Source organism: Primulina huaijiensis, chromosome 9, assembly GCF_012295235.1.
Source record: "Primulina huaijiensis isolate GDHJ02 chromosome 9, ASM1229523v2, whole genome shotgun sequence".
In the NCBI taxonomy this organism is placed as follows: Eukaryota; Viridiplantae; Streptophyta; class Magnoliopsida; order Lamiales; family Gesneriaceae; genus Primulina; species Primulina huaijiensis.
This window is the reverse complement of record NC_133314.1, coordinates 19,874,661-19,888,165: the sequence shown is the minus strand read 5'-3', so window position 1 is coordinate 19,888,165 and position 13,505 is coordinate 19,874,661. Positions and strand designations below refer to the sequence as shown.

The following is a 13,505-nucleotide window of genomic DNA, read 5'->3' as shown; positions in this document are numbered from 1 at the left end:
ATTTTCAACATTCAACATTCACATTTTCAACACAAATATTTAACACATTTTTAAATAATTTTTCAACACTCCTCCTTGTGATGATGATCATAATGATTGTATACATTACGTGTTTTTATACTGCCTCGTTAAAAACCTTACTAGGAAAAACCCATTGGGATAAAAACCATAGTAAGGGAAAAAGAGTGCAGTCACGTAAACTCCCCCTCATGTTGACACGAACAATTCTTCACAAATTTCGTAGATTGCGCATCCCAATATTATATATGTGCTTTCTGAATATTGTCGTAGGAAGTGCCTTTGTGAAGAGATCTGATGAGTTTTCACTTGATTGAATGTGACGAACATCAATACATTTATTCTTCTCAAGCTCCTTGGTGAATGCGAAGAACTTAGGAGGAATATGTTTAGTTCTGTCGCTTTTTATGTATCCTTCTTTCATTTGAGCAACACATGCAGCATTATCTTCATATAGTATCACAGGCTTCTCGTCGAATGATAATCCGCATGAGATTTGGATATGTTGAGTCATTGATTTTAACCACACACATTCACGGCTTGCTTCATGTAGTGCAATAATCTCGGCATGATTTGATGAAGTTGTTACAAGTGTTTGTTTCTGTGAACGCCAAGAAATTGCAGTGCCTCCACGAGTAAATACATATCCAGTTTGAGAACGTGCTTTGTGTGGATCAGATAAGTATCCAGCATCGGCATAACCAATTATACTTGGATTAGCATCTTTTGAATACAAAAGTCCCAAGTCTGTCGTTCCTCGTAGATAACGGAATATATGTTTAATTCCGTTCCAATGTCTCTTTGTTGGATATGTGCTAAATCTTGCCAATAAATTTACGGCAAAAGATATATCAGGCCTTGTACAATTTGTAAGATACATAAGGGCACCGATAGCACTTAGATATGGTACTTCTGGACCAAGAATATCTTCATCATCTTCACATGGACGGAATGGATCCTTTTCTATGTTTAATGATCTAACAACCATTGGAGTACTTAAAGGATTTGATTTGTCCATATTAAAACGTTTAAGGATCTTTTCTGTATAATTTGTCTGGTGAACAAATATTCCACATTCTTTTTGTTCAATTTGTAAACCCAGACAATACTTGGTTTTTCCAAGATCCTTCATTTCAAATTCTTCTTTCAAGTATGACACAACTTCTTGAATTTCCTTATTTGTTCCAATGATGTTTAAATCATCAACATATACAGCAATAATTACGCATCCGGATGTTGTTTTCTTAATGAAAACACAAGGGCATATTGAATTATTTACATATCCCTTTTTCATCAAGTGATCACTTAGCCTATTATACCACATTCTGCCGGATTGCTTCAACCCATATAATGATCTTAGTAATTTCACAGAATAACATTCTCTGGGTTTTGAACTTTGTGCTTCAGGCATCTTAAATCCTTCAGGGATTTTCATATATATATTACTATCAAGTGATCCATATAAGTAGGCTGTAACAACATCCATAAGACGCATTTCTAAATTTTCAGATACTGCCAAGCTAATCAAATACCGAAACGTAATTGCATCCATCACAGGAGAATACGTTTCTTCATAATCAATTCCAGGCCTTTGAGAAAAACCTTGTGCAACAAGTCGAGCTTTATATCTTACTATTTCATTTTTCTCATTTCGCTTTCGAATAAAAACCCATTTGTATCCAACAGGTTTTACACCTTCAGGTGTAAGGACTATAGGTCCAAAAACATTACGTTTATTTAGCGAATCCAATTCAACCTGGATGGCATCTTTCCATTTTATCCAATCCTGCCGATTTTTACATTCACCAAAAGATTTTGGTTCATGATCTTCATTATCATTTATGATGTCGATTGCCACATTATAAGAAAATATATCATCAATTTCTTCTATATCTTTTCGGTTCCATATTTTTCCAGTATTAATATAATTGATAGAGATTTCATGATTCTCGTCAGTTTGTGGTTCTGACAAAACATTTTCATCATCATGTGTTTCTTCAGGAACATCATTCTCTATTTTGTGATCATTATGTGTTTCTTCAGGAACATCATTCTCTATTTTGTGATCATTGTGTTTCTCTATGAATTTTCTTTTTCGAGGATTTTTATCCTTGGAACCAACTGGCCTTCCACGCTTCAGGCGTTTAATGACATCATGACTATCTTCAATTTGTTTCTTCGGAATTTCAATTCGAGCAGGGGCATTTGCAGCATGTATATATGATTTAGTTACCCCTTTTGTGTCTGCAAATGCATCTGGTATTTGATTTGCTATTCTTTGCAAGTGCACAATTTGCTGTACATCTTTTTCACATTGTTTTGTTCTTGGATCCAGATGTAACAATGATGATACATACCATGTAATTTCTTTTTCGGTATGTTTCTGTTCTCCCCCTAACATTGGGAAGATTTCCTCATTAAAATGACAATCAGCAAAACGTGCTGTGAACACGTCGCCTGTCTGTGGTTCAAGATATCGAATGATCGATGGACTATCATAACCAATATAAATTCCAATCTTTCTTTGAGGTCCCATTTTCTTTCGTTGAGGTGGTGCAATAGGCACATACACCATACATCCAAAAATTCTCAGATGAGAAATGTCTGGTTCTTTACCAAATGCAAGCTGCAATGGGGAGTATTTATGATATGCACTTGGTCTGATGCGAATTAATGAAGCAGCATGTAAAATTGCATGTCCCCATATAGAAATAGGGAGCTTTGTTTTCATAATCATTGGTCTAGCAATCATTTGCAGACGTTTAATCAATGATTCAGCCAATCCATTTTGAGTATGTACATGAGCAACAGGATGCTCAACAATGATTCCCATAGACATACAATAATCATTGAAAGTCTGGGAAGTAAATTCACCAGCATTATCAAGTCTAATTTTCTTGATTGTATAATCGGGAAATTGATTCCTCAATTTTATTATTTGAGCAAGTAATCTTGCAAATGCAACATTTCGAGTTGACAATAAACATACATGTGACCATCTGCTGGAGGCATCAATCAATACCATAAAGTATCTGAATGGTCCACATGGTGGATGGATTGGTCCACAAATATCACCCTGAATACGTTCAAGAAACATTGGTGATTCAGTTTGGATTTTGGCTGGTGATGGTCTTATAATAAGTTTTCCAAGAGAACATGCTTTACATTGAAACTTATTATTCTGAAAGATCTTCTGGTCTTTCAATGGATGACCATGTGTATTTTCTATAATTCTTCGCATCATTGTTGAACCAGGATGTCCTAATCGATCATGCCAATTGGTTAATATTGAAGAATTATCAATTACCATGTTTGATTCAATGGGACGTATATGTGTATAATGCAATCCAGTAGGGAGCATTGGTAGTTTTTCAATCACATATTTCTTTCCTGATTTATATGTGGTAAGACACATATATTTCTCATTCCCTTCATTCATTGTTTGAGTATCATACCCATGGGAATATATATCATTAAAACTCAACAAATTTCTTTTCGATTGTGGTGAATATAAAGCATCATTGATCAAAAATTTTGTACCATTAGGTAACAAAAATTGTGCTTTACCACATCCTTTAATCAAGTCTACAGGACCTGATATTGTATTCACCGTTGTTTTTGTTGGTTTTAGTTCCAAGAAATATCTTTTATCTCGGAGGATAGTGTGCGTTGTACCACTATCGGGTATGCAAACTTCAGCTTTGCTCATAGCATTTTCCATATTTGAACTTCAAAAAATATGCAATGAAAAAAAATTAATGACAATACATATTTAAATATAACACATATCATAATTGTACAATAAAACATTATCATATAAATACATGAAAAATAAATTATTGTACATTTATATTCTACCACTATATTGTTCATTTTCAGAGAAATCATTGAGAAAATCTGCAGCATCAATATTGTTCATTTCTATCCCACCAACATATTGATCATTTCCAGAGAAATCATTCATAAAATCAGCAGCATCAAAATGAGTTGAATCACTCAAACGGTCACTTCGCTCAGTGAAGTTGGTCTCCTTTTCTTTCCCCTTTATCGATTCTTTATAAAGTTTGCAAAGATGCTCAGGGGCTCGACAAATACGAGACCAATGTCCTGGAGTGCCGCATCTGAAACAAGAACTTTCAAATCTTTTCGAGTGATTTTCATTAACACTCATGTTTTCTTGATGCCTTTTCTGTGGATGGTTTGGGACGTTATTTTGAGATGAGTTATAGAAATAACTATCTCGATTATTTTCAAAACCACGGCCGCGTCCACGACCACGACCACTTCCTCGTCCACGTCCACGTCCACGACCTCGACCTCGACCTCGACCTCGACCAAAACCTTGTCTTTGAATTTGATTTTGGTTTCCAGGTTTAAATTCATTTTTACTTACAGCATTTACTTCTGGAAATGCTGTTGATCCAGTGGGTCGGGACTGATGATTTCTCATTAATAGCTCGTTGTTCTTTTCCGCCACAAGAAGACAGGCGATGAGTTCAGAATATCTCGCAAATCCACGCACTCTATATTGTTGCTGTAGTGTTATATTTGATGCGTGAAACGTGGAAAATGTTTTTTCAAGCATTTCCGATTCTGTAACCTCATGTCCACAAAATTTTAACTGCGAGATTATTCTATACATCGCTGAATTGTAATCACTGACTTTTTTAAAGTCTTGGAATCTTAACATATTCCATTCATCACGGGCGGTCGGAAGTATAACTTCCCTTATATGTTCAAATCTCTCTTTTAATCCTTTCCACAGAGCCATGGGATCTTTTTCGATGAGATATTCACATTTTAAACCTTCATCAAGGTGTCGTCGTAAAAATATTATAGCTTTTGCTTTTTCTTGTGATGAAGATATACCATTTTCTTTAATGGTCTCGCTTAGACCCAATGACTCAAGATGCATTTCTACATCAAGAGTCCATGGCATATAGTTTTTCCCAGTAATATCAAGAGCGATGAATTCGAGCTTTGCCAAGTTTGCCATGGTGGTACTAAAAATTACGATGCATTTTATTAGTTAATGAATATTGCAATACAAAGTAATGGATAAACAACAAGTACAAGTATTCGTAAAAATAAAGAAAACACACGAGGAGGATATTCTCCGATAAATACAAGACTGGTGAGTATGATAACCAAAATAATTAAAAATAACCTCGTGAAAGCCATCTTCTTTTTTTCTTCGAAAATTTGATGAAGAATAATTTTTAGAGAAGAAGAGAAAGTTGGAGTGATTGAATGTATTTGTGAGATTGTATTTATAGAGCAAAAACTAGCCGTTTTGTTACCGTTTATTACCGTTGGTGTATAAGAAAATAAATGTATGTATTTGTATAATTTTATGGTAATAATATGGTGTATATAATATTAGTCATATTTAAATAATTATGTATATCATATCACATTATTATAATTAGGTGTCATAAGTTATTTTGTTTAAAAAACCTTATAGGCTTTTATACTTGTCGTATCCCTTACCGGGAGTGTGGGATGTCGTCTTAACATCCTCCCAGGATTTATAACAAGTTTTTGAAAAAATTATTTTTATTATTTCTAACAATAACATTATATTATATATTACATATATAAACAATAAATAAATAACAGTAAAATAAATATTATTACTTTTGTTACCTTTTTCTTCTGTTCGGAGCTTGGAAAAATATGGAGGACTTTTAGAGCTTCGTGCTGATAACGTGTTGTGAAAAAGTAAAAATTTACGGTAAAAAGTAAAAATCTCAAACTCTTAAAATTATCACACTACACACTTTATAATATTTTTCTCTCAACTCAATTGTGATTTTCTTCACAAATGAGAGATCTATTTATAGAAAATTTTTACAAATAATCCAAAAATAAAATACATCATTACCTACATCATCACACACTAATTTTCAATATTCAACACCTAATTTTACCTAATTTTCAACATTCAACATTCACATTTTCAACACAAATATTTAACACATTTTTAAATAATTTTTCAACAATTGTCTTCTATTTTTCAAATATAAGCTAAAAATTTCTTACGTTGGATGTTGTAATAACACGTGCCTAAAACGCAATTGATAATAATTTTTTTTTGACTTTTTATTAATTAACTCAATGATAGAAATATTCTCAAATCTTTAAATATAATATTTGTTAATGAGTGTTTCCTGGTCAATGATTGAACATATTATTTTTTAATCTGATTATTTTAAAATTTCTAATATTGTTTGAAATAATAAATTCATTGCTAAATAAAAACATGTTACTTTTATTATTTTTAAAATTTTAAAAATACATATAAAAAATAAATAATATTATTGGTGATAGTAAACTAAATAAAAACATTAACATTCAAAAGAATAATAAGAATTCATAATATGAAATTTAGTAATAGTAGCTGTAATAATGTAAAAATTATTAAATAAATGCTAATTAATAAAATTGACATAGTAAATAAAGTATAATAATATTAAAAAATATTTTGTATAATATTTTGAATATATTATATATAATATGAATAAATAGTGATTAATAAATCAGTTTTACTCCGCTTGATTTTATTTTTATCAAATTCATATTAAATATTTTTATATTAATAAAGAGTGAGTCTCATGTGAGACCGTCTCACGGATATTAATCTGTGAGACGGGTCAACCATACCCATATTTACCATAAAAAGTAATACTCTTAGCATAAAAAGTAATACTTTTTCATAATAAAAGATCCGTCTCACAAATACGACCCGTGAGACCGTCTCACACAAGTTTTTGCCATTAATAAATCGGTTTTACGGGCTTGATTTGATTTTATATGTAATACCTTAAATATATTATATTTATTGTGTGGGTTCTAATAAATGGATTTATTTATGTCATGTGTAAATAATTTTAGATTAATCGAGTTGTTCTATGATTTCACTAATATTATTATAATCTTATTTCTATGTTAATTTAATTGATATGATAATTATTTATTATTTTTAAATTATTACTATTATTACTATATTTTTATAATTTTAATCCTTATCATTTTTTGATTAATATTATTTTTTATTAATATATTATTACCAATAATATTATTACTGATATTATTACAAAAATAATAAAAATTACATGCTTGCCTATTTGGTTAGCAAGTTAGTAAATTTATTATTTTAAACAGTGGTTTTTTCCTACCATATAATTTTTTAAATAATTCGATTGAAAAATAATATGTAAAATCATTCTATAAGAAAAAACACCAGTTTTTTTTTTATAATACGAACTACCCTTTGCCGAGAGTTTTAATCTTTAATTCATGGCCATGCCCATTGGTACTATAGAAGAGTTGCTGAAAAGTTCCACGGAAAATTAACTGATATTGTTAAGGTGAATTTACATTTTTTGTTCAAAAAATTTGGACCCAAACAAAAAGTACTATGTAAAAACCACATCGTCAAGAGTTTTATCAAGGAAAAAATTCTAAAACGAGGTCAATTTTTTAAACATATCAGATTCGGATAGAAACCTGCTGACCCTGAATCCTTCGCCCTCTGCAATCAAAACTATTCTGTAAACTTGATCTTTCCATGAGTGTTCTTCTATCAAAGGAAAATCCACTAAACTGTCTTTTCTCAGGATAAGTGGAGAACATAAACTAAAAATGGATCATCGATATTACTTGTTATTCGATAAAATGTGGCAAAATAAATTTATTCAGTAGATTACACACAGTATAGCCTGCTTCACCATAGTCGATATTAGACCTCTTGTGATAGATCAAAGGCTAAATTTGAAATTTGCATTTGAAAATGCGTTAGTCGATCAAAGCCAGCAGATCACCTGCTTTGCAGAAGCAATGCCTTGCTTCCGTTCCCAGATCAATCTGGAAAAGCACCACAAACACAAAACATTGAGGTTTTGAACCTAAGTTTTAACAAAATACTCAGAGGGTGGCACATAGTTATTCTAGTCGCATATTCAAGAAACTAACCAGCACAAAACTCTGATTTCAGAACTTGTCTCAGAAAATAGTAACACATATAACAGCTAGGGCATTTACTAAACACAGGTAAGTTACTGTGTATGATATGAAAGACTAATTCAAAGCATCCCAGCAAGTTTGTTTAAGTTTTAAATATTATCCCATAAAACAAAATCTGAAGCATCCTAAAATTATTGAGATGAGAGGTAAGTAGGAGGTGTGAGAGATGGGGACTCTCGTTTTATGATGATGGATTTGATTAAGGAAATAAAATTGATTTGTAAAGGGTGTCCGGCCAAAAGATTATATGATGTTTAGGAGCTCAAAAGCTTTCAAGTAATAAATTTGAAAAAAGATCTAACGTTCAAAATAAAAACTCCAAGATTTTCTCGAAAAAAAACAGAAGGCTTGAGGAAACTTGTTCACCATCTCACTTCTACATGACAGTTACCAAGGTCTCATCCAAGTTTCAAACATATTGTGCCCTCGTAAAAGTAATCAAGACATTCAACGGGAAATCCTAAACTGCATACCTCGTAAGCATTTACGTCAGAGAAAAGAACCTGCAAGGAAGGAAATTATCAAGTTTGGAATGTGACAAGTCTGAAATAGTGCGGTAGACACACAAGTTACAGAATTGCCAGCAACATTTGAATCTTTTTACATATAATACAAATCTTGTTGACTTTTAACATATAAAACAAATCTTGATGTCTAAATACAAGAAGTACACTCTTCACGATCTCACCTTCTTTCCACTCTCCACTCCCCCAGCATCAGCACCAACAGAAAGAACCTGAAAGGAAATGTTAATGAGACAAGAAAAGAAGAGAATCTGAATTCAAATATCGGTTTTATCAAATCAGGATATGCAATACTAATGACAAATCCCAACCAATAAATATTTTTATTCATCACTCACCTCTCCCACAAGGTACCGTTCAAATTTAACTGCTGACTTGGGTAACAAAACTCCCCCAGCCGATTTCTGCACGGAAAAGAGCTTAATGATCTCTATGACACTAAAAATGTTACTAGGAATAGCAAAGTATGCAATACATAAAGTGCTCAAATACAACGAATTTACAAGATAAGAGAGAATTTTGACATATCGTAGCACAATTAGTAACACACAGAAAGCAGATGAAAATAAGCAACCCGTTGAGATTCTTCAACAATTTGATATAAAAAATGCTATATACAACTCAATGGAGATCAAAAACCAACACCTGCCAAAGATTGGTAAAGAAATCATTTCATCACATAAATACTAAAATATCCCATATGTTTAGCCAGTGGTGGCCCAAAGAAATCCACTCAGGGAGGTTGGCATAATGTATTTAGATGGCAGAACTCAAACTTTTTTTAAAAAAAAAAATACACATGATTTGATTCTTTTTCCCCCTCAGTCGACCACTCCACAAGAAGTCGCGAACAAAAATACCTCAGGCAGCTCCTCAAGACGAATCAAGACTCGATCAGCTTGAGGCACAACCTACGCCCAAATAGAAACAAGTATAAAGAACCTCATAACCGCATAGCCGTAAATTAGCGCAAACAGGTTACAGAAGAGCGAAATTGAAAAAAGAAAAACCTTCGTAGGTTCGTATTTCTTTACAATAGCATTGACCCTCCAAAAACTCTTCCGCAGACCTGAAAAAAAAAAAATCAATCATCGAAAGAAGTGTAAGCACTCAAAAAACTAGCATCGTTAGAAAATTAAAGAAATGGGAAAATGGAGCTAAATCTAACAGAAATTAACCTGCGGGTCTTCCACTCGAAAGAGACGGCAGGTCGACTTTGCTAGAAGCAAAGGGTTTAGCAAGGGACATGAAAGCAGACGCCATGGATAAGGAAGTTGGAGCTTGTGCGGTGGGGTGTGTCTTAGGGTTGGTAAATTTGGTTTATAATAACTTTCAAAGTACAAAAGATGAATCTACGGGTCTAAGAAATCTAGATAGTTCGACCCGGTAACCCGACCTTTTCACCCTATCTGTCTTGTATGTTCACGCCCTTATATGCAACTCTAAAATGGTCCATCTGACGCTAATGTATCTCTCATATGAGTCGGCACGGAACGGGGACGATTGACGAGAAATTATCAACTCAATTCAATTCAGATGAGTTGTGGGTTAGGGGAGACACTCATCAAAAAAATAAAATATATATAAAAAATTTCTTACAATCTGTTGCTTTTTTTTATGAATTATTGTGTAACGAGACAATGAAAATTTTGTATTAAAATATTAATTAGAAAAAGTAGAGATAAACGAATGGTGGATATGTCGAGACTTTGTTTCAAAAAGTTGATCTAAAATATAAAAAAAAACGTATAGAAATTTTTTTTGGAAAATAATATTTTAAGTTATATTTGGAAATTTGTGTTTGAGAAATAAATAATCTTTTGAGTTATATATATAAGATAAACTCAGTATAATAACATATCAAATTGAGTCAGGCCCGTCGGGTAGACTTGTCAAAAAGAACCTAGTTCAGCAACCCGCATGGGTATACTTGTCAAATTGAGTCAGGCCCGCCGGATCGAGCAGACCCGCCCCGCTATAAAAATTGAACGGGTTGGGTTGATAAAATAGCAGTCCGTTTGGGAACATGCCAAATTGACTGAGCCCGTTTGAATTGCGGGCCAATACGGATCGGGCCTAAATTGAGCGGACTGACAAATTAGGATAGAATTTTATATTTTTGAGTTTTAATATTAAAATTCTGCTATTTATATACTAGTTTTTTTATTTTTTTTATATCAATTTAAATCAGTCTAGAAATTATTTATATGCTAGTTAAGTATCAGTCATGTTCCCTTTATATACACATGCATTGGTACTCAGATGTTTTTTAAGAATTAAGTTATTTAAATATGTTTATAATCAATCATATTGCTTAATTTATTAGTTTCATGTGTATTTGTGCATCTTTGCACACGATTTATTTTTCTATAATAAAAATAAAATAATAATAACTAAATCAATATGATATATTTTTCAAATACTTTGTGGCAAATTGCGATTGCACATTAATTTTTTAAAACATAAATCGGTTGTTTTATGAAATATAATTTAATTGTTATAATAATAATTATTATTATTAATTTAGATTTAAAAAATAATTTATTAAGATGTCTTGGATATTTCAATAGAACTTACGTGTTTCTTCTCATAAAAGATATTTTTTATATATATTTTAAATGTAATGATATACTAAATTTATTATCATTTTTTTCTTAAAAAAAAAAAATAAACGGGTCAGCTCGTCTAACACGCGGCCTAATAGCGGGTTGTGGTCCGCCAGCTCGTTTTGACATGTCTACGCATGAGTTGACCCATTTAAGCCCGTTTTCATATAGGTTGATAACAGCTTTACCCAATCAACTTAAATTGTTTGACGAGACAGGTCAACTCGACGGACTAAATCCAAACTGTCGGCTCTAGAGGGTAATCTAAGATCATCTCCAACGCTGCACCAAAATGGTGCAACTTTTCTTCCCCCAATGGGGACTGCGCTATTTTGCCAAAATAGCACAGAGGTTTGTTGTTTTTTCTTTTTTTTTTTTTTGATTTTTTTGATTTGTATTTATTATAAATATTTGTATTAAAAATTATAAATATTATTTAAATAATAGTATAATATTTATTTTATTATTTTAATAATTAAATATTTAATTATATAAATTTAAAAATAATAATTGTTGATTTTTAAAATATTTATTTATGTTAATTATTATTAATTAAAGACTAATTTGATTTAATGATTTATAATAAATATAATTATAAATACAAATGTTTAATTAAATTATAAACTTAAATATTATTATTTAAATTTATTAATAATAAAATCTTTGTCATAATTTAAAATATATTAAATGAAATATAATAATTAATATATGTAAAATAAAAAGAATTTTTCGAGAATATTCTTTTTGATGTAAAATTTGAAGTAAATGGGTTGGAGATGAATGTTGTATTTGGCGCAGAAATCGCACTATTTTAGCATAAAAGTTGCATCAAAATAGATTTTGTGGTTGGAGATGACCTAAGTGAATATCAATATATTTGGGGTTTATATTGTTTTTTAGTGGACTTCACATATAAAGATAAATGTTAACTCTTATATATACCTTCAGATATTGCGGCAACATAAATTTTCCCTCTTAAATTGTATATTTCATACATCTTTTAGATGTTATAATAAATGATGTATAAAATCTTTAATAAATGAAGGATAATTAAGTTTACTCGCTAAAATGACTAAAGTGTTTCGTGCATTGTTAAATAATAATAATAATAATAATATATTGAAAAATATAAATAAAATCTTTAAAAATATTGTATAAAAAGCTAAAAGTCAAATGAGGTTTTCGATATAGATGTTATATGTAGCCAACTAAATGAGGTTTTCCTGATTTCACAAGGTTTGGGTACGTCAAAATTTCGAATTTGGGAGCGCAAATCCAGGTGCACAGCTAATACTCCGTTAAATCTAAAATCCAAATTTTGATTTTCGTTACCTGTGTTCCAAACAAACGTTAGAGTGTCAAGAAATAACTCGCAAAAAAACAATATGACATTCAAGTTAGGGATTGTCCGAAGATGATACAAATTGAAGAATGTTAGAATAGTAAAAACATTTTCACCAAATGTAAAAAGTTGGGTATGGATTACAATTTTTTCCGCAAAGTCGGAGCCCTGTAAAGACAACCCTAAATGTGGGGTTCAATGGAGCTTTTTCGAATATGAGTTCAGGATAAGAGGATATTATACTCATCATCGAACTCGTCTTGATAAAAATAATAATAATAAAAATCATATTAATCATAATGTAACAAACCAAATATCAATTGAGTGTTTTAATGAACATATATAAATAATAATAACATAGTAATGAGTTTTTTTATTTGTACAAATATCATAGAAATAAGATTAAACACATTATTTGTGTCGTGAATTTGGATAAATTATAACAAAAATAAACATAAAGAAATATGAACTAATAAAACTTCAACATCTTTTAATAGTCAATATCGTACTCAATGGGTATTTGAAGAAGTGATGGAGATAAAGATTTAATTACAAATTGGGATAAAAATTCTCCAAACAAACAGAATTATGGAATGAAACAGAGATGAGGAGTAGCATATTATTAGGAGGTCGGGATGAACATGATAAACCTACTACATTTCATCGCTATGATTGGAGCTATTTATAAGGTTTTCAAGGTATTTGTGAGCTTGGCCTCATGTGAAGCTGAGCAAAAATTTGTGTGAGACGGTCTCACGAATCGTATTTTGTGAGATGAATCTCTTATTTTGGTAATCCATGAAAAAATATTATTTTTTATGCTAAGAGTATTAATTTTTATTGTGAATATCGGTAAAGTTGGCTCGTCTAAAGATTCGTGAGATCGTCTCACAAAAGACTTATTCGTGAAGATAAGTCAAAAAATCTTTTAGGATCCCTCCCGCGTGATACTCGGAGAATGTCCTCAAAATTCCCATTCTCAATTAAATC

At 31.2% G+C, this 13,505-nt stretch overlaps 1 protein-coding gene across 1 annotated transcript; it reads right to left on the bottom strand.

Moving 5' to 3' along the window:
- Positions 1–7,714: 7,714 nt before the first annotated feature.
- LOC140984012 (10 kDa chaperonin 1, chloroplastic-like) lies at positions 7,715–9,959 on the bottom strand. Its single transcript, XM_073451155.1, has 7 exons — positions 9,746–9,959; positions 9,578–9,636; positions 9,428–9,478; positions 8,906–8,971; positions 8,732–8,779; positions 8,517–8,546; positions 7,715–7,884 (listed from the first exon to the last, which is right to left on the bottom strand). Exons 1-7 carry the CDS (start codon positions 9,828–9,830, stop codon positions 7,816–7,818), a joined length of 408 nt encoding a protein of 135 aa, XP_073307256.1. The 5' UTR covers positions 9,831–9,959; the 3' UTR covers positions 7,715–7,815.
- Between the last annotated feature and the right edge of the window lie 3,546 nt (positions 9,960–13,505).